The sequence below is a fragment of the Anolis sagrei genome, chromosome 5 (assembly GCF_037176765.1).
Source record: "Anolis sagrei isolate rAnoSag1 chromosome 5, rAnoSag1.mat, whole genome shotgun sequence".
In the NCBI taxonomy this organism is placed as follows: domain Eukaryota; kingdom Metazoa; phylum Chordata; class Lepidosauria; order Squamata; family Dactyloidae; genus Anolis; species Anolis sagrei.
In genome coordinates this window covers 118,389,646-118,411,805 of record NC_090025.1, presented here as the reverse complement: position 1 = coordinate 118,411,805, position 22,160 = coordinate 118,389,646, and the positions used below count along the sequence as shown (strand labels likewise).

General features: G+C 39.0%; 1 protein-coding gene across 2 annotated transcripts in view; it reads right to left on the bottom strand.

Moving 5' to 3' along the window:
* Positions 1-1,227: 1,227 nt before the first annotated feature.
* Positions 1,228-22,160, bottom strand: part of NWD2 (NACHT and WD repeat domain containing 2) — a 78,091-nt gene continuing 57,158 nt past the window's right edge. For both annotated transcript variants that reach the window (XM_060777837.2, XM_060777838.2), the window contains 4 exons: positions 12,952-13,155; positions 10,375-10,519; positions 9,389-9,978; positions 1,228-7,922 (listed from right to left, as the gene is read on the bottom strand). In XM_060777837.2, coding sequence (XP_060633820.2) covers positions 3,984-7,922; positions 9,389-9,978; positions 10,375-10,519; positions 12,952-13,155 — 4,878 coding nt within the window. In that variant the 3' untranslated portion in view covers positions 1,228-3,983. The remainder of the gene's footprint in view (positions 7,923-9,388; positions 9,979-10,374; positions 10,520-12,951; positions 13,156-22,160) is intronic.

Sequence of the window (22,160 nt, the reverse complement as noted above, 5' to 3'; positions counted from 1 at the left end):
TTTTCCACTGAATATGTATCCTTGATGAATGGGGGGAGGGGGGGGGATGGAAATCATGAGCAACTATGGAATGTACTATTAAGTTATCCTTACATTCAGATCTGTGGACTGGTTGCAATAGAGGTCAATACAATAGAAGAGTGTTGATTTCCAGTTATGTGGTCTTTGATTTGTGACACCAAAAAAAGATGTGGGAAGTGGCAAAGGGGGAAATGTCTTCAAGGCTATTGCACCATCTAGTGGTAATGCTCAAACAATATTGTGTCAGACACTTGGCTATTTCTCAATGTAAATGGGTGCTCTTAGCACAAAATTGTCATTCTGAATACAGTAATTCGTGGAAATATTCCAAAGGGGAGGATATTATTTTGTCTTTGTTACTTTGAAATCCTAATAATGTACCTGTTGACCTGCCATTATAGTAGCCATCTCAGGTACTGTTCATTGTACAGTCAGGAAGGAGAGGTCTTGTGAGATGGCTGCACTACCTCGTTTTCCAAAAATAAACCTGATTGGCTTTGGGTATGATGAACTTGGATGTTGGTGATGGGGCAATTTGATTTCCTGCTTTGCCTATCAGCAAAATACCTTGATTTAGCATTGACCTGGAGATTTCCTCTCCACAAATCCTTGTTCCACACTCACCTTGAATGCAACTGCTATCTGCCTAAACATAAGTCTACCAGCAGTCATTTCTGTTTTATAGTCTGCCTCTTGAGAAATTTCCATCTAGACATTTTTGCAGTAGTTCCTGCAAGTGAGAAGTCTATATTTTGTATTGCATTAAGCATATGGAGAAGCATTGCATAGTATCCTTAATGGTGTGTCTCTCTCATCCAGGGGGATGTCAGGTACTTTACTATCATATACAGTGGGCATGTTCAGCTCCAAAGCACTGCTTAAGTGCATTATTCTACATTTTATCATAGGTCAGAACAGCAGCCATTAACATAGTTGGGAAAAGCATAAGCTCTGTCGTCAGACTTAGCTCATTGCTGAAGCTGGCATTCTCTCTGTTTCTTCGGAGACAAATACTCCCGGCTTAGTCTGTGATGTGATATCAGGAAGTCGATAAGCCTTGGGAATCACTTTTATATTGAATGGTTATTGCTCATAACCACTGCTCAACAAAGCTGGAGAGCAGCAGCAGCAGAAAACATTCTCCGAAATTCCACCCATTCCAGAAGGAAAGATCACTTCCCAATAAAATCAGAATGCCTTCATTAGTTTCATTATATAGTTTATATTTATTCATACAAACAATGCATACACAAGACTGTATATTGTTTGAAGACAGCAATAGATTTCTAATTTAACAACTCTGTAACAAAATTTAACTAAATTGAACATTTATGAAAATATAAATCTCTGATTGGGTAGTTCTTCCCCAACAATACAAAGTTTACATAAAAACATTCAATATGATCTATTGGTTGCAAACAAGTTAGGAAAAGTCATTCAAGTCACTTGATATATACTACATTGGCTTTCACACAGAATATGCACACACTGTAGTTATTCGCTAGCTTAGGTGCTTATTTTTGTCAGAAAATCGGTCACTGAGGCTCAAAACACAAAAGACGCTGGCAGTCCCATTTATTAGACCTAGGCCTGCCAAATAAAGTGCATAAAGTGAAGCTTTTGTGTGTCCAATTTTTAAAGCAAAGGGATAATTGGGGATGCCAAACCTTGTCTACATCCACAGCTTTACTCCCCTCTCAATTGTGATGATCTCTCATGAAGGATGAGAGCGCAACTGTATGGAGGAAAAGGCTGTGGGGACGGAAGGTGAAATATCACCATACATAAAAGCCTTTCACTCTCAAAATCAAGTCACTTTATACACAACTGGGGAAGATTCTGTTTGAAACAAACAGGTCTCTCAATCTCATATGTGGTTTGAACCTCAGAGTTCTGTTGTCAACTATTAAAAAGTGAAAGACATCTGTTGACTTCATATCCATTGAAACATGTCAAGGACATGCCATGTTGAAAATAAGTAGTTAAATAATCCCACAGCTCAGGTTAAACTAAAGTACCTGCACATAAGTCAGTTGACGTTATGATCCTGTAATACCAAACTCAATGTATCTGCTTGTAAAGCCAGCATTAAAGTTGTATGTAATGTTGTAGTTTCTGACACTGAGGTGGAACCGGTATTGCTATCATATAAACACACTTGTCAGCTAAATCTGGTTCATACATGCGTGTACATTGTTTGACTTTCATTCCAGAATAATCGAGCACTTAAGGACTCTCAGTGGAATGTCTGCATTGAAAAATGTTGTTTGAATTGAGAGTAAATTGGTGATGATGAGTTTGTGATTACAGTACAGTCAATGAATGACACACATCCGAACGCAAATCAGCATTCCAGAGATGTTCATACTAGAATGTTTTGAAATATTTATTCTTTTGTACTGCTTGTCAGGAATGGGGTGTTGCCTTATTTTTTGCATCTCCATTTTAAACTACACATGTGATTGACACATATGTCTTTTGAAGGAGAATGCCCCAATACACACAAAATCCATCCACACTGGTGGGGCCTGTGTTTTTGCATATCCCAAGAGAATGGGAAGGATTCACCACCCCAATCCCAAGTACTTTACTTTAGTAGAGCTGTGGATTGGGGCAGAATGTGTATAAATTATCAGATCATCAGTAAGTTCAGCTAAGTGAGCTAAGTGATGAGAAATAAAGGACCATATTTCACAATGTTTGCATTGAAATTGATAAAAGTACTAGAAAAAGGCCATGAACAGTCCTTCAGCAGGAAGTGAAGAGGCATAAATACTCTAAATAGAAGTAAGAAATTCATTATAAAGTGGAACGGTAAAGAACCCTTTGGGGCAGCTGGAATTTTCAGCACATACGCAAGCATAATGTTAGTCCCAGAGTATTTGGTCATCTGATCTGTGTTTCACACAGAATATAACAGGAACAACAGTAAGGCAAACACTACAAGTATCAAGAGCAATACACAGCATGTCTGAATGCTTTCTGTTCAGATTTCAGCAAGGATTAAAAATGGACTTGCTTATTTCAGAAAGATTGAGATATAAATCTGTTTTAAAATAAAAGAGAGTAGAATGAGAGGTGGGGAGAGGGTGTCACTGTTTATCCCTAATGCCCTTTTCTTTGAAGATGTTATTTTTTTTATACACAGTATTAAAATACAATGTGAAAGAGACAGAAAACAACACAATTTCAGGATTTAGGACCCTTTCTTACTTGACTAAGATAATCAATAGTTCTTATTATTTGTATGTTTGCAAAAAAAGAACAGGAATCCAAATCCAAATTTACAATTCATGTAAAAGTGTTTTTCTGATTATAATATGATTGATTTGTGACCTCACATGTTGCTATTTGTAGAGTTTGGCTTCTACCCTATTTCCACTGAATCAGTGGATGCAATCCAAGCAAAGTGGAGTAAAGTCAAATCGAGTGAAATGTATTTGTTTCCAATCAAATCAGCAACACTTAAATGTGTTAAACAGCTGTAGGATTGTGCCTCTTTTTTCAAATAACAATAGCAGCTACTAATTCAAATGTTTATGGAATGCATCAAGTCTTCCAGGCTGACATGTGTCATCTTATCATGTGCACCATTAGAAGGATAAAACTCATTTTTGCATGCTATACCTATTCAAGATACCTGGAGATTTAGACTTACAGCCACCTGATGTTTTTTAAAAAATGGCTGGCTTGCCTCATTCCCATATGAAAAGTAGCTTTATTTACTGTTAAAAAGCTTAAAAATACCCCCCCCCCCAATTGTGTAATGTTAAAATAATGTTAATGATATTGCTAGACATTTCCAGTTAAGGGCCTTGTATTAAGATTCACATTTGAATATTTAAACTTGTAGCCCATTCATTTTAACTGTTCTCTTTTCAAACTTGTTATAACAAAATGCAAACAAGATAAACAGAAATTTGGTGTTTGGAATGGTGAGCTGTTTTGTCAAATACATATAATCAATTGTCAGCAGTGAACCCATGCCCTCTGCAATCTATGGCAGAACATACTTTGTCATAGCAGTAGTTATGTTTTTTGGTTGGGGTTGCTTCACTTGCCTCTGGGTCTGTCACTGTAATTGGACTGTCTCTTGCAAACACTTCTGTAGACTCTCTCCAGATGCAATCTGCTGTCACCTTGAAGCTATAACTGTGACACTTCGGTTTAATCACTTGTGTTGCATTGTTGAAAATCTGTCGGCTATTTGAAGTAGCAATTTTAATTTTCAGTGCTGCATCCACTCGATCCACTACAGTGTAAGTGCCGATGCTTCCATCATCAAAGCCGACAATAATGTTCAAATGCCTCTGGGAAAGGGCAAGGAAAGTTGGAGTTTTATAAAGGGAACAAGCACCAATATTTTTGCCATCTGCCAATCTCATTACGATTAGGATGGAAATTGCACCGTTATCATCATCCTCTTCACCAGTACGAAAACAAATGTAGACAAGGTAGCGCCCATCCTGAGACAGCCGCTGCCTCCAGATAATGCCAGAAGCATGGACAACACGAAGCTTGCCACTGTGAAGATCAAGCACATTGATATTCTCATCACCCCGGGATATAATCCCTAGTTTCCCATTGGGTGATATTTCAAAATCCTCTAAAGTCTTTAAGAAAGTGTTGGGAAGTTGTACACGTCTGCAGATAACTTCTTCAGTAAGACTCCAGATGTTCACAGTTTCAGTTGATGTTATAAAGACCACTATGTCAGGGCAATCTGGGATCAGTTTGATATCAACAATAGTTATCCCATCATCGCAACAGAATTTCTTGGTTATACTCCCGGTCCAGAGACTCACTGCCAGCACTTTATTTTTTGTCATTCCAACTACAAATGTATTAGCAGTGGTTATAAATGCATTCTGTAAGGCAACAAGAATATTGCAAACTCTGTGGCCTGTCGCCAGTCTCCAGACTCGAGATGCATTTTGCTCACAGAGAGAGACAACAAACTGATCATTGTGTGTTATCAGCAGCTGGCTTATCCTTTGTCCATTAATGCGGAAGAGATTTTCACCAGAACTAGTCTGCCATACATACTGACTGCATTTGTCATCAGAAGTAATCATCAACTTTCCATTGGAAGTCAGCACACAATTTTCAACAATACTTTCATGCTTAAATATAGCTTCAATAAATCCAGTGCCAAAGTTCCACTTATGTATAACTTCAGAGCCATCAAGTGTGTAAATCACTTCACCTTTGGCAGGCAACACCAGTCTTTGGATTGGCTTGCCAGTTTTGTCAATATTGGACATTGCAGTTATAATATCTATATCCCAGATAGAAAGGACACCACTGGTAGATAAGGAGAGCAGCATATTATGATGATTTGACTTAATTAATTTGACAATGTTTCCTGAGAGTTCTTGTAAGCTTGCCATACACTGTCCTGTATCTCTCCTCCAAACAAAAATGGCAGAGGTATTTTCAATAGAAGCAACAATGCAGTCACCATTTTTGGACAACACAGCTGATATAAAGCGTTCATTGTGTTTGGCTCTAAACTTTTCAGCTACTTTCCACATGCCAGTGTCTAGAAGCTCTATATTAAGTGCCTTACATATTAAAATTGCACTTTGGTCTTCAGCTAGTTCAATACTGATAAATTCACTGTCCCCCCTCTTGCAATCAAAGTCATCTGTCAGTTGGGGGTTGGTGATTTCCTCAGTGTTCCAAATGGAAAGACCACCTTCACTGTCCACCATCACCATCTCTTGAGCTGTATCTAGGACCAGAAGATATTTAACAAACCCACCAGAAAATTCTGAAGTCACAGTAGCCAGCTTGTCTCCACTGCCTAAATGGAATATAGATGCTGTATTCAAGTACTGTCCACAAAAAGCATACATTCCATCTGGGGAACACTGGACACAAGTCACTTCATACCAGCAATGGAACTGATAAAGTGGCCATCCATAAAGTAGATCTATTACAGTAATGTCCTTGCTAGCTTCTAGCCATGAAAGTGCATGATTTATTGAGAGAGTAAACCCATTTATAAAACTGGAACCTACACCAATTCCACCATGTTTTGATCCCTTAATCTCTACTTCAGACAGAAGACAGGAATTTAGGTTGTCATAAATCAAGAGTGTGTTCTTGGTTGTGGCCACAACAAGGTACTTTTCATCACTAGTGAGTTTCATGCCCAGGATTACTGACTGAGCTGTTGTTATTTGCCGTAATAACTGACGAGTCTCCACATCCCAGGTACTGATGGAGCCATTTTCGAGAGCTACAATGACTGTACTTGGATTAAAGGTAGGCAGGATTTCGGTGACTTGAGTGCAACTGGAAGACAATGGTAATCTCTCAGGGCTGTAAGTTACATCCATCGAAGAATGCAGTGGAACAATGGAGCAGTATTTAGGACCATCTTTATCACATTCCAGAAGAAGCTGCCTCAGTTTAGGCAATGAACTAACAACGGGAAGAAGTCTCTGCTGTAATTCAGCAGAGAGGGTACCTGGATATTTTATCACTTTGTATTTTATAGCACGAAGTGTGTTTGCAAGGAATTTTAGTTCTTTTTCTTGTGAATAGTTATAGGCCAATTCCACATCAGAGAGGGCTTTGTCAAACTGCCCAATTTTGATCATGGTATACAACCAACTGAAATTCATAATGACCCCGTATAGCATGTCATCTGTTTTCCCACATTGAGTCAAGTGGTGCAAAAGTTCTGTCATTTTTCTATGGTTGACAAAAAAGATGTCAGGTTCCAGAGGGTTACACTGGAATACCCAAGGCTGATCAGGTGACTGCCTATCAAAATTGGTCTGATCCATTATGTGTTTTTCCTCATCATTCATGCTCCTACTGTCACTATCAAGGCAACCATTCAGGTATTGGTCTTCATTGTAAAGAGACTTCCTTCTACCTCCTGACCAAACACCCAGAAAATATTCAGCCATCACCATATGCATTTCATGGACATCTTCTTCATTATTAAGATACATCTTTTGGGCAATAAGTTGTAGATGCCTATTTGCCCATACTAAAAGGGTAACGTTTTTAACTTGCCTTTCCATTAAGTATCCGGTTAATCCTTCTTTCAGTCGCGCAATATAAATGTAAGGAACTCTCAGTGGGTTGTGATGTCTGATGCTCTCATTTAGTTCGAACATAACTGTGTTGTCAAGAGCCAAAATGTCTTCCAGTTCCATTTCACTGAGACCAGACTTGGCCATGGTGATGTAACCAATGGCTCGTGAGGCAAGTCTGGGTCCACAGTTGTTTTCTACTGACCAGAACATTTGCTCTATACTGTCATGAACAGTCACACAGAGAGAAGACTCATCAACATCTTTGTGAGATCTCCAATTTTGGACCTCTCTGAAGGTTAAATTTACAAACATAGGCAGTGTGCATCTGGAAAAAGCTTCATTGACATAGATTTGCTGCCCGGATGTTACTTTTCTTTTAACTTGGAGCAGTTGCTGCTTGAGAACTTGACTACACATCTTCCTGTCTCTAGGCATCAATTCAATATAGTTATCCTCATTATGTATAAGGCACCTCAGTTTTTGCAGGATTCCATGTTTGTTTGGCAGTGTTGACAAGATAATTCTCACTGAACGGGGCAAATGAATAGGGAGCCACCATAGTTTTCTAGCATCATCATTATCTGACAGCTGCTCCACAGCATCAAATATCATAACCAGAGGTCTATGAAATGAAGATTCATTCAGAAGATTTATAAACAACTCTCGGAGGTCGTGGATTTTTTTGGGATAATTTTGCACGAGGCAGCGATAGTTAATTGCTAATTGTTCACAAATACTTTGAAGCAGGTTCCTAAGGTCTGTACTCATCTCAGTGGATCCCAAAAATCTGATAATTACTACGGGGTCAGATTCTGGTCCCATTTCTTCCTTCAACCAACCATAAGCCTACAAATATAGAAACATAGATAGGTTATTATCTGAACTACCAGAACAACAAATAAAGCACAGTAAAAATAAAATACATCTTAAAATAGTAAATATTGAAGAGAACTAAATTAAGTATCTATATTGGGATTTTCAGCCCCAAGGAAGTAGAGTCTATATAGCTAACCATCAATTTAGTTAAAACTGCTGTATTCCTTTCTCAGGTTTTTATTTGTTTTTGCTGCACATTTTTCTTTCCTTACAAGTAACTTGCAAATGGGAGCCTAATCAATCAATAATACCTACTGATATACAACTGCTAACGTAATTCTTCTGTGTATCCTACATAAATGGCCACTGCCTAGCAATATGTCATTTCTTAGCTAGCCGGAATATCTATACATGCTGTATTTGGGATCTTTATTCCAGTGCAATGCATTTTTGGCAAGTCTGTAAGTCTCATGGCTCACCCCCTTAACCGGGCCTGCACAACCTATGGCCCTCCAGGTGTTTGGGGCTGAAACTCTCTGAAGCCCTAGCTAGCTTGTCCAATTGTCAGGATTTCTGGGCACTGAAGTCTAAAACACCCGGAGAGCCACAGGTTGTGCAAGTCTACCTTTAACTTTTCTACTTTTCCTTTTATTCATTTTCAGTATTTCTATGCCACTGTTTAAGGAAACAATAAACAATAAAAACAGTTAAACAATAAACTGTTAGAAGCAGCCAGGAACAACAGGCCCATTTTCATCCAGGGATGGAACTATGAACTTGCCTTCATATCATATGGATTGGGGTCATTAGGGATGGGGCCACTGTATCAATAGCTGCTTGTGCCTTCCAATCTGGTAGATCTTCTTGAAGTGTAAGTTTGATCTACTTAATATTAATAAAGACATAAATTATAGGGTTGCTGTGTGTTTTCCGGGTCTATGGCCATGTTCCAGAAGCATTATCTCCCAGAAAACTCACAGCAACTAAGTGATTCTGGCCACAAAAACCTTTGTCATCAAATAAATGATACTGTTCAATGAAGTTGAAGTGAAGAATTGTTCCAAATTATATTAAACATTTTAGGGATAATGGTGAATTTCACCTGCTGTAAAAGACAGTGATGCGAATTCACATTTGGCCTGTTCTCTTTGGTTCTTATATGCAAGTGTGAGGACTTTCAAACCTCACACTGGCACATAAGAACCACAGAAATGAGATTGGATCTGAGTGCACATTGTTCCTCCAGGAAAAAATACATGGAGGCATCAAATGACAGTTTCAGGGGTCTAGGCTCTCCTGAAGACTCAAAAGAATCTCAGCTGTAAAGCAGTCAAGATCTATACTGATCTGTTCTAAGGGGGAAAGCATGGAGAAATTGCTAGAAAGGTTTAGAATTACAGCTTTGTGCAAAATATGGTTAGAATAAAAATCAGTTTGCATTTCTGTAGCTAGGTTTACAATAGTATAGCAAAAACATATAGTTGTATGTACTTTACCTTTTTTGCAACTTCTGCCAATAAGAAGGTTTTTCCAGTGCATGGTCCTCCATATATGACAAGAGGGTTAATGTGGCCCATTTTCCTAGGCCGGATGTATTTGTGCATAATATTCCTAGCATCGCACTTGTATTCATAGAATGAAGAGTAGGTTCGACATAGTGAGGAATGTTGGAGGACTTCGTCATAGAGCCAGTCTGTCTCTATGTCAAAATTCTGTTGCACAGTTGCTTGAATGATATCAACCATGTCTTCATAAAACTGTTTGCCAAGCCCTTCAATGTAGTGGTTCTCCACTTCTTGTGTGTAACCATATTTGATGTCACAATGGGTGACAGAAGTGTAGACTCTCAAATTTGATGATGCTACAATGGTAGGAACAAATTCATCCCTGAGTCTGATGAGTTTCTCAAGTGCTTCTGGATCACGTGTATGCTTTCCACCTGCATGGAGGACATCCATGTACTTCTCCATCTCTGGAACTTTAACAAAACGCTCTATGTTTGCAATCTTCCGTATGTAGCAAACACACTTCTTTAGGAAAGCTGGGGTTTGTTTTCCTAATGCAAAATCAAATTCATCTTCGATAGCTGGGAGGGGAATAAAAAGAGGAAGAGGAAATCTAAGGCTCCTACAAAACAGAGTGAAAAATGCTCTGTTGAATCTAACTCCACAATAGGCCACATACTTTCCCCATATTCTGCTGCTGGTGACAGGGCCCCCAAAAAGAAAAAAATAAATGCATTTTGTGATTTTTTTGCATTGTTTCCTATTTTTGAGTCACACAGGAGCATAATAAAGAGCATGGAAGATTCTAGGTACCATTATATCTGATTTATAATTATGTATGATTAATGATTAAAATTAAAAGAATAGCAAAAGGTTTTATGTTTTGCACATACTTTCCTGAGCATGGAAATATGTTATAGATGACAATTAGCAGTGTACATCTGCCTGCACATTGTGTAACGGCATTTAAGGTTTACCGGAAGAAAGATATCTCTTTGCTTGACTGTGTTTCATTTTCCCCTTTTCATATAGCATCTTCACAGCTGTTTTAATAATCGTCTTAATTTCTTCTGTGATTTCCTGCCATTTGGTCTCACTTACAGGGTTTGAGGATGCTTCCATCTTAAAAATTAGAAAAACAAAAACAAATCATTAATTAGTGCTGTCAATGCCAGCACTAGCACCTTTGCCAATGATGAAGGTTACATTTAAGCTAACAATGATTCAAGATCTAGCTCAAATAATTCATCAAAGACAAAGCTGCCTTAGACATCACGGATATTCACACATTTCTCTGTAGTTAGCAGAATGTGCAGAATAAACATTCATGAAGATGGCAGGGTGTATAACAGTTACAGAACAGAATGTAAACTGAAGAAGCTACAAATAATAGATTAAAAACAAACTGACAGTTTGAACCATGGCAGAAGATTATGTCTTCCTATTGAGAACTGTCTGAAAATAAAAGCCTAGAAGAAAAATTTGAAGTGTCTGTTTCATTTGGGAAAAGGACAATGTTGGGAAGAACTGTAAAATTAGTGGGGGCCTTACTGCTCAAGACCTAAAAAACTTCACCTCTAGACTAATGTTCTGTAATGTATTGTCGAAGGCTTTCATGGCCGGAATCACTGTGTTGCTGTAGGTTTTTTCGGGCTATATGGTCTGACCCTCACAACCTCTGAGGATGCATGCCATAGATGTAGGTAAAACGGCAGGAGAGAATGCCTCAAGAACATGGCCACCTACGGCAACTTAATGTTCTACTGTTGGGAGAAGGGGCAGAAAAGACAACTTGTAACCAATTTCTCTTCGCCATTTCCACCTCAGTCTCCAAGTACTAAAAGTCAAAAATGGCATTAGTATTGATGGTGGCTTCTGTATTGACAGTGTTAATACCTCCACCTAGTGCTTTCATAGTGACAGTAACATTTATATCTATGACAGTAATGGCTTGATAGTAACAGTATCATTATTTTTCTATGATTATACTAATAATGAAAACTGACCTTATAAACAAGTAACAAACTGTCTCGATCCATACTTATATCAACAATATGAGAATGGAAACTAAGTTTGGAACTTCCAAAGCTATATATGTCATAAAGACCAATGTGTACAAAAGGTGATCTAAATAATAAATATCAGTAAAATGTATTGACAGAGCAAGCAGCTGAAGGCAGTTTTATTTAGATCCAAGCGTTGGATGGAATACATGTTCTCCAGGCCAGGACCCAGAAAATCATTTAGTGGCGCTGAAGAGCAGACTTATGATCAAGAACATAAAGATCACAGTGTTAATTTTTATAGTAGGCTTGGCCAATCCAGAGGTTTTTTTTGTTAATATTAGAAGCTGGTGATACGTGGAAGCCTTTGTCCTTCATGGCTTGAGTATACTGGCACAGGCATTTGCTTTAGGCCTTGCACTTTCTGGAGCCAGTCCAATCCATATGCGCATGAAACTGAACCAAACCTAATTTTAAGACAGTATTATTGCATCTATAATATTTTATAGTGTAAAGTTGCTTTGTGTTATTCTAAGAATTGAGAGTATTTTCCCCTAAACAAGGGTTCAATTTGAAATCTAGAGAGGTTTATTTTTCTGCATCTACTTCTGCACCAATTAGTTTGCCGACTGCAACACCCCAAGAGAAGGTTCAGAGCTGCTTTGCTTTGGGATCCTGTTCTATTTTACAAATGAACTCTGAATGCTGTAGCCAAGAAATAGGATAATTCGTTTTCCTAAATTATCTGCTGTTCTGTCGGCTGGGAGGAAAGATGCCAAGTGGAATAGTGTATATGCTTCTGTGTGTACTCTGGTCTCTTGCCAGCTTTGAACTGGACTGCAATCAAAAAATTATTTTGCTCAACAGCCTCTAGATATTAATGTCTCTCTATCTCTACAAACCAGTGGAGTGTCTGAACTTCTTATTTAGGGGTGACCAAATTTGTTCTCTTGAACTATACGCAACTCCTGGCCAGTCAACTGAATCAGAAACAGAGGAAGAGATGAAGAAGAAGAAGAAGAAGAAGAAGAAGAAGAAGAAGAAGAAGAGCAACAACAACAACAGCAGCAGCAACAACAACAACAACAAGGGGAGGAGGCAGAATGAAAAGGGACTGTGGAAATGTGATTGTGATATCAACAGGGCTATGGGATATATCTGTATGAATATATATCTGTACTATGAACTATAAATTTCTTTCTTTCTTTCTTTCTTTCTTTCTTTCTTTTATATTCTGGCCTTCTCACCCCGAAAGGGACTCAGGGCAGAGCACAGTATATATATGGCAAGCACTCAATGCTGGAACATAAAATAAACTATAAATATACATAAGCAGTAAAATCAATGATCTCCACTTTAACATCAATTTCTTAAAACCATCTCAGAGCAGCCATACCGGATCTGGTCAGCAGGGTAAAGTTTCCTATTGTTCCTAAAATATAACTGCCATGGTTTTTCCAGATGTCTCCAGGGAACTCCATGGAATGATAGTCTCCAGGACATACTGACTATGAAACAAGTTGACGTCTACATTAAATGAAAGTGATTTACCATATTGGGATTGCTCTTCAACATTTCAGATTTTGGTTTGAGATAATAAGTTGGTGGCACTGCATTCTCATCTCTGCAATACCACTCTTCCAAAATCCTTGTTTCCAGTTTTGCCTCAACTGCAGCATCCAGAATCATTTCAAATTCTGATGATTCCACTTCTCCTGGTATTCGCATACTCCCGTATTTTTCTCCCAAAAGGCCCTGTGTAGACATAAAAGAGAATACAGTTTAGTAACATTGCTAAATATATATTTAGTAATGATTTAGTTCCTAGATTGGAAATGTCCCACTTACTATAGGCATATAAGTTATATCTATGTATAAATACGTGAGAGGAGGTCATATGGAGGAGGGAGCAAGCTTGTTTTCTGCTGCCCTGGAGACTAGGATGTGGAACAGTCTGGTCACGGAGCCACCCTGGAAGTACTTCTCTGGGGTGTGACAGGTGTCATCAGGCTCCATGGCCAAACTTTCAAAAGCCTGTTGCCTCTGTCAAAAATAAGCCCTTGTGAAGAGGTAAATCAACCAGAACTCTCAAGTAACTGGCAAAAAAAATCCAAAAACATTAAAATAAACTAATTATCAACAGAAAGGCTGTATTGATGTATGTTTGTCTTTGTTCATCTTAATTTGCTTTTAATTACTATATTTTCAATATTGATATCAGGTCAGTACATAGTTTATGCTATGGTATAGTATAGTATGGGGGTATGCTATTAGTTAAGCCTATTTTACTATTTTTTACTATTTACTATTTTTCTCAAGCAACCAGAAACTACATTTATCCAGCATCTATAATCCCCATGGCTGCTGGTTAATTGAGAGTCTCCTGTGATCTATATTTGAGAATTATTGGAACAATAGTGGAAGCATCTGTAATTTTCTATACACTTAAATGAAAGCAATCCATACAAACCCAGGAGAACTAACTACAAAGTAAACTTGCACAGGCCCAGACTGCTTGGTTACAACACCACAATCATTTGGTTGTATGTATGAAGTTTGATCGTAAGCAAACCTGTATAAGGCAGTGGACTGCATATCCAAAAGATGCATTAAAGTAAAGTAAAGAAAGGAAAAGACAATGCAGACAAAAACCTGTTTTTTAATGCCACAAAGTATTATTCTTCACTAAATTATTTGCTGTAAACTCTTGCCAGCTTAGAACTAGACTGCAGTCAACAGAATATATTTGGCCCATCATACACAAGATACGACTATTTCTCTGCAATGTTTATATTATCCAGGGAAGCCAGCTGTGGCTCTTGAGCTGGAAGCAAAAAGTAGAAATGGAGAAACAAAATAGGGAAAGGAGTTGGAGACATAAAAGTGTGGAAGGCAACTGGGCAAGTCAGAGGTAAAAACAGGATAGCAGTAGGAACTTAAACACATATACTACAAATATATGTTAGTATATGTGTATATTTCCAGCAAAGGATCACCGCCTTGTCAGGGCGCTGGAGCTTGAGCACCTCAATGATGTCATGAGCGAAACCGTGAAGGGACACCCAAGACGGGACGGTTGTGGCAGAGAGGTCAGACCAAGCGTGATCCCTGGGGAAGGCAATGGCAAACCACTCCAGTATCCTTGCCAAGAAAACTAAATGGACCAGTACAACCAGAGATATGTCGGTATGCCATTGGAAGATGGGACTCCCAGGTCGGAAGATGGCCAAAATGCTACTGGGGAGGAGCAGAGGATAAGTTCAACTAGCCCCAGATGTGATGACGCAGCTAGCTCAAAGCCGAAAGGAAGGCTAGCGGCCGACGGTACTGGAGGCGAACGACGAATCCGATGCTCTAAAGATCAACACACCATAGGAACCTGGAATGTAAGATCTATGAGCCAGGGCAAATTGGATGTTGTTATTGGTGAGATGTCAAGACTAAAGATAGACATTCTGGGGGTCAGCGAACTGAAATGGACTGGAATGGGCCACTTCACATCAGGTGACCACCAGATCTACTACTGCGGACAAGAGGAACATCGAAGAAATGGAGTAGCCTTCATAATTAATAAGAAATTCGCTAAAGCGGTGCTTGGATACAACCCAAAAAATGACAGAATGATCTCAATTCGAGTGCAAGGAAAGCCTTTCAACATTACAGTGATCCAAATATATGCCCCAACCACAGCTGCTGAAGAAGCAGAAGTAGATCAGTTCTATGAGGATCTGCAGGACCTACTGGATAATACACCAAAAAGAGACATTATTTTCATTACAGGAGACTGGAATGCCAAGGTGGGAAGTCAAATGACAACAGGGATCACAGGCAAGCATGGTCTGGGAGAACAAAATGAAGCGGGACGCAGGCTGATAGAATTTTGCCAGGAAAACTCGCTGTGTATAACGAATACTCTCTTCCAACAACCTAAAAGACGGCTTTACACATGGACCTCTCCAGACGGTCAACACCGAAATCAGATTGACTACATCCTTTGCAGCCAAAGGTGGCGGACATCCATCCAGTCGGTGAAAACAAGACCTGGGGCTGACTGTAGCTCAGATCACGAACTTCTTATTGCCCAATTTAGAATAAAACTAAAGAGATCAGGGAAAATACACAGACCAGTTAGATATGATCTCACTAACATTCCTAGCGAATATACAGTGGAAGTGAAGAACAGATTTGAAGGACTAGATTCAGTAAACAGAGTCCCAGAAGAACTATGGACAGAGGTCCGAGACATTGTTCAGGAGGCGGCAACAAAGTACGTTCCAAAGAAAAAGAAAACCAAGAAGGCAAAATGGTTGTCTGCTGAGACACTGGAAGTAGCCCAAGAAAGGAGGAAAGCAAAAGGAAACAGGGATAAGGGGAGATATGCCCAGTTAAATACGCAATTCCAGAGGTTAGCCAGAAGAGATAAGGAACTATTTTAAAATAAGCAATGCATGGAAGTGGAAGAAGACAACAGAATAGGAAGGACAAGAGACCTCTTCCAGAAAATTAGAAACATTGGAGGTAAATTTCAGGCAAAAATTGGTATGATAAGAAACAAAGATGGCAGGGACCTAACAGAAGCTGAAGAGATCAAGAGAAGGTGGCGAGACTATACGGAAGATCTGTATAGGAAGGATAATAATATTGAGGATAGTTTTGACGGTGTGGTGAATGAATTAGAACCAGACATCCTGAGGAGTGAGGTTGAATGGGCCTTAAGAAGCATTGCTAACAACAAGGCAGCAGGAGACGACGGGATCCCAGCTGAACTGTTTAAAATCTTAAAAGATGATGCTGTCAAGGTGATGCATGCCATTTGCCAGCAAATATGGAAAACACAAGAATGGCCATCAGACTGGAAAAAATCAACTTATATCCCCATACCAAAAAAGGGAAATGCGAAAGACTGCTCCAACTTCCGTACAGTGGCCCTTATTTCTCATGCCAGCAAGGTAATGCTCAAGATCCTGCAAGGAAGACTCCAGCAATACATGGAGCGAGAGTTGCCAGATGTTCAAGCTGGGTTTAGAAAAGGCAGAGGAACGAGAGACCAAATTGCCAATATCCGCTGGATAATGGAGAAAGGCAGGGAGTTTCAGAAAAACATCTACTTCTGCTTCATTGACTATTCTAAAGCCTTTGACTGTGTGGATCATAATAAATTGTGGCAAGTTCTTAGTGGGATGGGCATCCCAAGCCACCTTGTCTCTCTCCTGAGGAATCTGTACAAGGACCAAGTAGCAACAGTAAGAACTGACCACGGAACAACAGACTGGTTCAAGATTGGGAAAGGCGTCCGGCAAGGCTGCATCCTCTCATCCAACCTTTTTAACTTGTATGCAGAACACATCATGCGATGTGCGGGACTGGATGAATGCAAAGCTGGGGTGAAAATTGCTGGAAGAAACATTAACAACCTCAGATATGCAGATGACACCACTCTGATGGCCGAAAGCGAGGAGGAGCTGAGGAGCCTTCTAATCAAGGTGAAAGAAGAAAGCGCAAAAGCCGGGTTGCAGCTAAACGTCAAAAAAACCAAGATTATGGCAACAAGAATGATTGACAACTGGAAAATAGAGGGAGAAACCGTGGAGGCCGTGACAGACTTTGTATTTCTAGGTGCAAAGATTACTGCAGATGCAGACTGTGGCCATGAAATCAGAAGACGCTTACTTCTTGGGAGGAGAGCAATGTCCAATCTCGATAAAAGAGTAAAGACTAGAGACATCAGACTGGCAACAAAGATCCGCCTAGTCAAAGCCATGGTATTCCCTGTAGTCACCTACGGATGTGAGAGCTGGACCTTAGGGAAGGCTGAACGAAGGAAGATAGATGCTTTTGAACTGTGGTGCTGGAGGAAAGTTCTGAGAGTGCCTTGGACTACGAGAAGATCCAACCAGTCCATCCTCCAGGAAATAAAGCCCGACTGCTCACTGGAGGGAAAGATACTAGAGACAAAGTTGAAGTACTTTGGTCACATCATGAGGAGACAGGAAAGCCTAGAGAAGACAATAATGCTGGGGAAAGTGGAAGGCAAAAGGAAGAGGGGCCGACCAAGGGCAAGATGGATGGATGGCATCCTTGAAGTGACGGGACTGACCTTGAGGGAGCTGGGGGTGGTGACGGCCGACAGGGAGCTCTGGCGTGGGCTGGTCCATGAGGTCACGAAGAGTCGGAGACGACTGAACGAATGAACAACAACAACATATGTGTATATATACCATATATAATCTTATTTATGTATTTAATTGACAAGTGGGATCTGCTGCCAATCAATGTACTCTGATGTCAACCTTCCTGAATGAGTTTCCACTGAAGCCTATTCACTACCCCAAACTGTGTACAATGCTAGCACTAAGGCAGTATGGATAGTTGGTGATATGCTGGCAAATAATCCCACAGAAACTACACAGCAATAGTAAAATCTATCCAGTGCTGGATCAAAATACTGCAGCGTGTGGCAGCAATGATGCTGCTGTCACCTGTAATAAAACTATAACAATACACTTTAATAAAGAGTTATTTTAAGTGAGGTTGCAATTAGGCATATGGGAATGATTCTCAGAAGCTAGTGTGCCATTGTATCCCTTGCACAATGCTTTGCCGATCATAACAAAGGAAGACACAAGAGAGAAAATGGCTCTCCTGGGTGCCAATTTTGGAGCCTTATCCTAAAAAGTTTATTCATTTGTAAAATCAATTATTTATTTGTGACATTAAACTAAGTATTTGGAACTATAGATAGAAAATGCCAAAAATGGTGTTAGGCAGATGGCATTCAGAATGGGAAAAGGCAATTAAACATGCAGATGAAATTTACCATTTAAATGCCTTATTTTACTGAAATGTTGAGACTCTATCCAAAATAAAGTTGGGATATTTAATGAGTGTATTTTTCCAAGAGTACTCAGATCTTTTATGTGTAAAAGTAATTTGTTCTTTGGGTGACTAATGTAATAGCTCTTCTTAGCAAGATTTCAAGTTTTTATTGCATTTCAACCATAGAGAAATTTTACTGAAATTATTTTACTCCTTCAATTGAAAAATACTTCAGGCAAGAGGGTCTCATCCACTTTACACAGTTAGTAAAGTCTAACAAATATGGTGTGTTACATCATTTTCAAACATTTGGGTGGGAAAAATGAGTATTCAAGTTACTTAAAACAAACTTGTAAGCCTTATAATTTGTGACAACTAAAGATTAACTCCATGTGACCAGTCAAGGCAGACTTTCAAACATTGTTGTTTGATTTTCATTTATTATTATGCCTGACAGAAATATGCATGGAATGGTAGTTTTAAAAAAGCAACTTTGGGGGATTTATGGGCTTAAAAGCCAGCAGAATTGGATGCGAGTTTGGTAAGAAATAAGTTCCACAGTGTTCCTTGGGGCTTATTCCTAACAGTGTGTTTAGGACTGCGGCCAAAATAATTGGACCAGCTATACGTATGAGAAATAAGCTTTCTTTCTGGCTAGAGGAGAACACTCTTTAGGGAACAATTACTAGATGATCTTCTCAGAAACCAGCACTGTATTTGAACTGAGTTTTTTGTCTGCTTACAGGCACAGAATCAAACAAGTATTGAGAAGTGGGCTCCCATGGACTTTAGTGACTGCAAGCCAGTACGTACTTAATCTCTAAATCTATAAGTACTTACATCTGAAAATACAGTACTAATTATAAGAAATTAGAAGACATTAGATTCCTGAGGATTTAAATTCCTGTTTGGCCATTCAAACAAGCAGGCCTGTAGCGAGGGGGTGGTTTTAGGGGTTCACCCCCCCCCTGAAATGTTTCAGATTTTTTTTAAAAAACCTGGTTTACTCATGAATTTTAACTGGTTAACCAAATCCCCATGCTAAGTCTATGAGATGCAAAAAATTAAGAGTCCCTCCAGAACTGTAAGCACTACCTCAAGCAAATGGGGTTGTTAGGGGGTGAGGCGGTCCCTCAGGTACATCGGCCCCAGACCATGCAAGGCCTTAAATATTGACAATTTATTCACACTGTCATTACTTGCAGCAATAGCCGATGTAGTGAAGCAACCAAGTTGGGGGTGCGTGTGTTCAATGCTCTCATTAAGGAGGCTAGACTTGGTGGAGGTGGTTGACAGGGGCGGAGCTGCAGGCTATTGAAGGATATTCTGCCCCCTGTTGTGCTCTTTGCTTCAGCATGAACTAGGAGGCAGGTTTCAACCCCCCCCCCTGAAATTTTCAACCCTCCCCAAAATTTTCACCCCCCCCAAATTTTCAACCCCCCCCCCCAAATTGTCAACCCTCCCTGAAATCTTTTTCTGGCTACGGCCCTGCAAACAAGCTACTGACCTAAAATTATTTTGAAAAATCAAAGAACCTATGCTGGGCAAAAAGTAATGATTTTAAATAGTTTTAACTCAAATATTATAGGGAGTTGAAATAATAATAATACAAGTGGAAGCTAAGAGCATTCTGTAATGGGGGCTTTACTATCCCAGAAGGGGGATAGTGTTGCTCAATATCATAATGCAGACTACAAATGCTTAGGAAGCAGATTACTGATTTATTAAAATGGAAGATTTCTATTTTTTTGTTTCCATTTGTTTATTGATTACTAAAAGTAATCAGTGAGAAAAGGAAAACGAAGAACAAATTAGTCTCCAAAATCAAAATAGCCACAAATACAGCAAAGCCAGAACTGACAAGATTTCATATCTTTTAGTTTATCAGAACTTGCTTCTATGTAAATATGTACAGGAGTGAACTGCAAGTATTTTTGCACTTGAGAGATATTACAAGGTTCTTAAATTGCCCGTTTCTATCTATACGTAATTTATTATTGTTTGCCACATTGTCATGCTACCCTTCTTTCAGGGAATCAAAAATGTGTGCTCAGATTTGATCTATAAATGCTGGTCTACAATGATCTACAATAACAGCTTCATTTTTAATCTGTCTGTGGTGCAATCCTAGACATGTTTATTCTGATATAAAATCTACTGCATTCAATGTTCTTATTTAGGACTGTATATAGCTTCAATCATGTCATATGCACAGGAGGTCTCTCAGTTTGGTCTGCTACTAGCAACAAATAAAAATTGTATTCATCATTGAATGCAATGATTTTCTAAGCAGCCTCAAGTCTCACCATGACATTAGGATAAAATACCTTCAAACAATGAGACATTTTGGGTCTTTTCACTTATTACTGAAGCGATTGCAAGGTTAAAGAGATTTCTCAGCTTTTGTCAGCACTTAGATAAAAGCAGAATAAATTGATAGAAGAAACAAGTTAGCAAGTGGGGTCCTTAATGGGTAGGAGAGCAGGGCCAGTAAAATCTGTTTCCACTGATCAGTTTTGACTTCATATAGAAATATACAGCCTTATGCTATCAATGGATAAAAAGATGTTATATTGAATAAAATGACATGAAATGGCAACCTGAAGACCACAGATTAGTCTAAAAGGAATAACTTCCCCTTTCTGAGGTATTCATGGCCATCTCAGGAGTACTTTGATTGTGCTTTTTCTGCATGACATAAGGTTGGACTAGATGGTCCATGCAGTCTTTTCTAATTCTATTATTCTATGATCCTATGAAACATCTGATTCTGTCTACAGAATCAAAACAAAAGTGAATAAATGAATTAAAAATAGATATATGTTTTTCTTTGGAGATGTATTTATGTGGAAACCCTAATCTAATGAACTGAAGTGAGGCAAAGCATGCATGCTTCCCTTTTTACCAATGCCTCCATCATGGACCCATTCCCACTACACAATTAGAAGCAGGAAGGGTATTTGGTGTGATCTTCATAGAAGAGTGAAAAGGAAATGCTCACAATCTCTCAGCTGGATCTCCCTTCTGGCAAATTATCTTCAAAGCAATTGTTATTTACTTACATTAAATGCTATAGAACAGTGGTTCTCAAAGTGTGCTCCACTTGGGGCTCCACAAAGCATACTGAGAGGCTCTATGATTTCCTCCTCCTCATCTCTCCCCTTCCCCCTCCAAGTCTACTTCCTCTTTCCCTTGTCTACTTCACCGTCCAGATCTTTTCCCCTCTCCTTCCTTGCTTCCTATTTCCCTCCCATCACTCAGGGAGTGCTTTGATTGTGTTGTTCCTGCATGGCAGAAGGAGGTTGGACTGGATGGCCCCTGGGGTCTTCCACTGAAATATTGTTAAGTTTATGTTGTTTAAAATTGTTCTTCATTTTAAATATTGTAGCACCCACCCCCTTGCACTACAAATGAGATATGTGCAGTGTGCATGGGAATTTGATCATTTTTTTTTCAATTACTTCACACAAACACTCTCCATCCATTTGCCACTGGCCCGACCCATCTGTCAAAAGGTTTGTCAGAAAGATGGCCCATGCCTAATATATTTGCATTATATAAAACATATAATATAATATTTAAACATTTCTTGGGGCTCTATGAGAAATTTTTGCTTCAAAAAGGGCTCTGCAGATAAAAAAGTTTGAGAACTTCTATAGAATACCCTTAATGCCAATTGACTGTTTAGCCCATAAATAATTACCTCTCTATCTTTCTTAATGGCTTATACAATTAACATGTTATATTTCACAACTAGATCACAGCCTGCTAGAACAAGGTATTTGATTTTTTAAAAAAAGATATATTTAAAATATATGAGAAAACCAGAATGTATAATTATTTTCTACAAGTTGTTAGACATAAGAATGTCTAACAGCTGCTGTGCAAATAGTTATACATTTTTAATTTTGATCTTAGCAACGGAGTTATTGATGTGGAAAAGA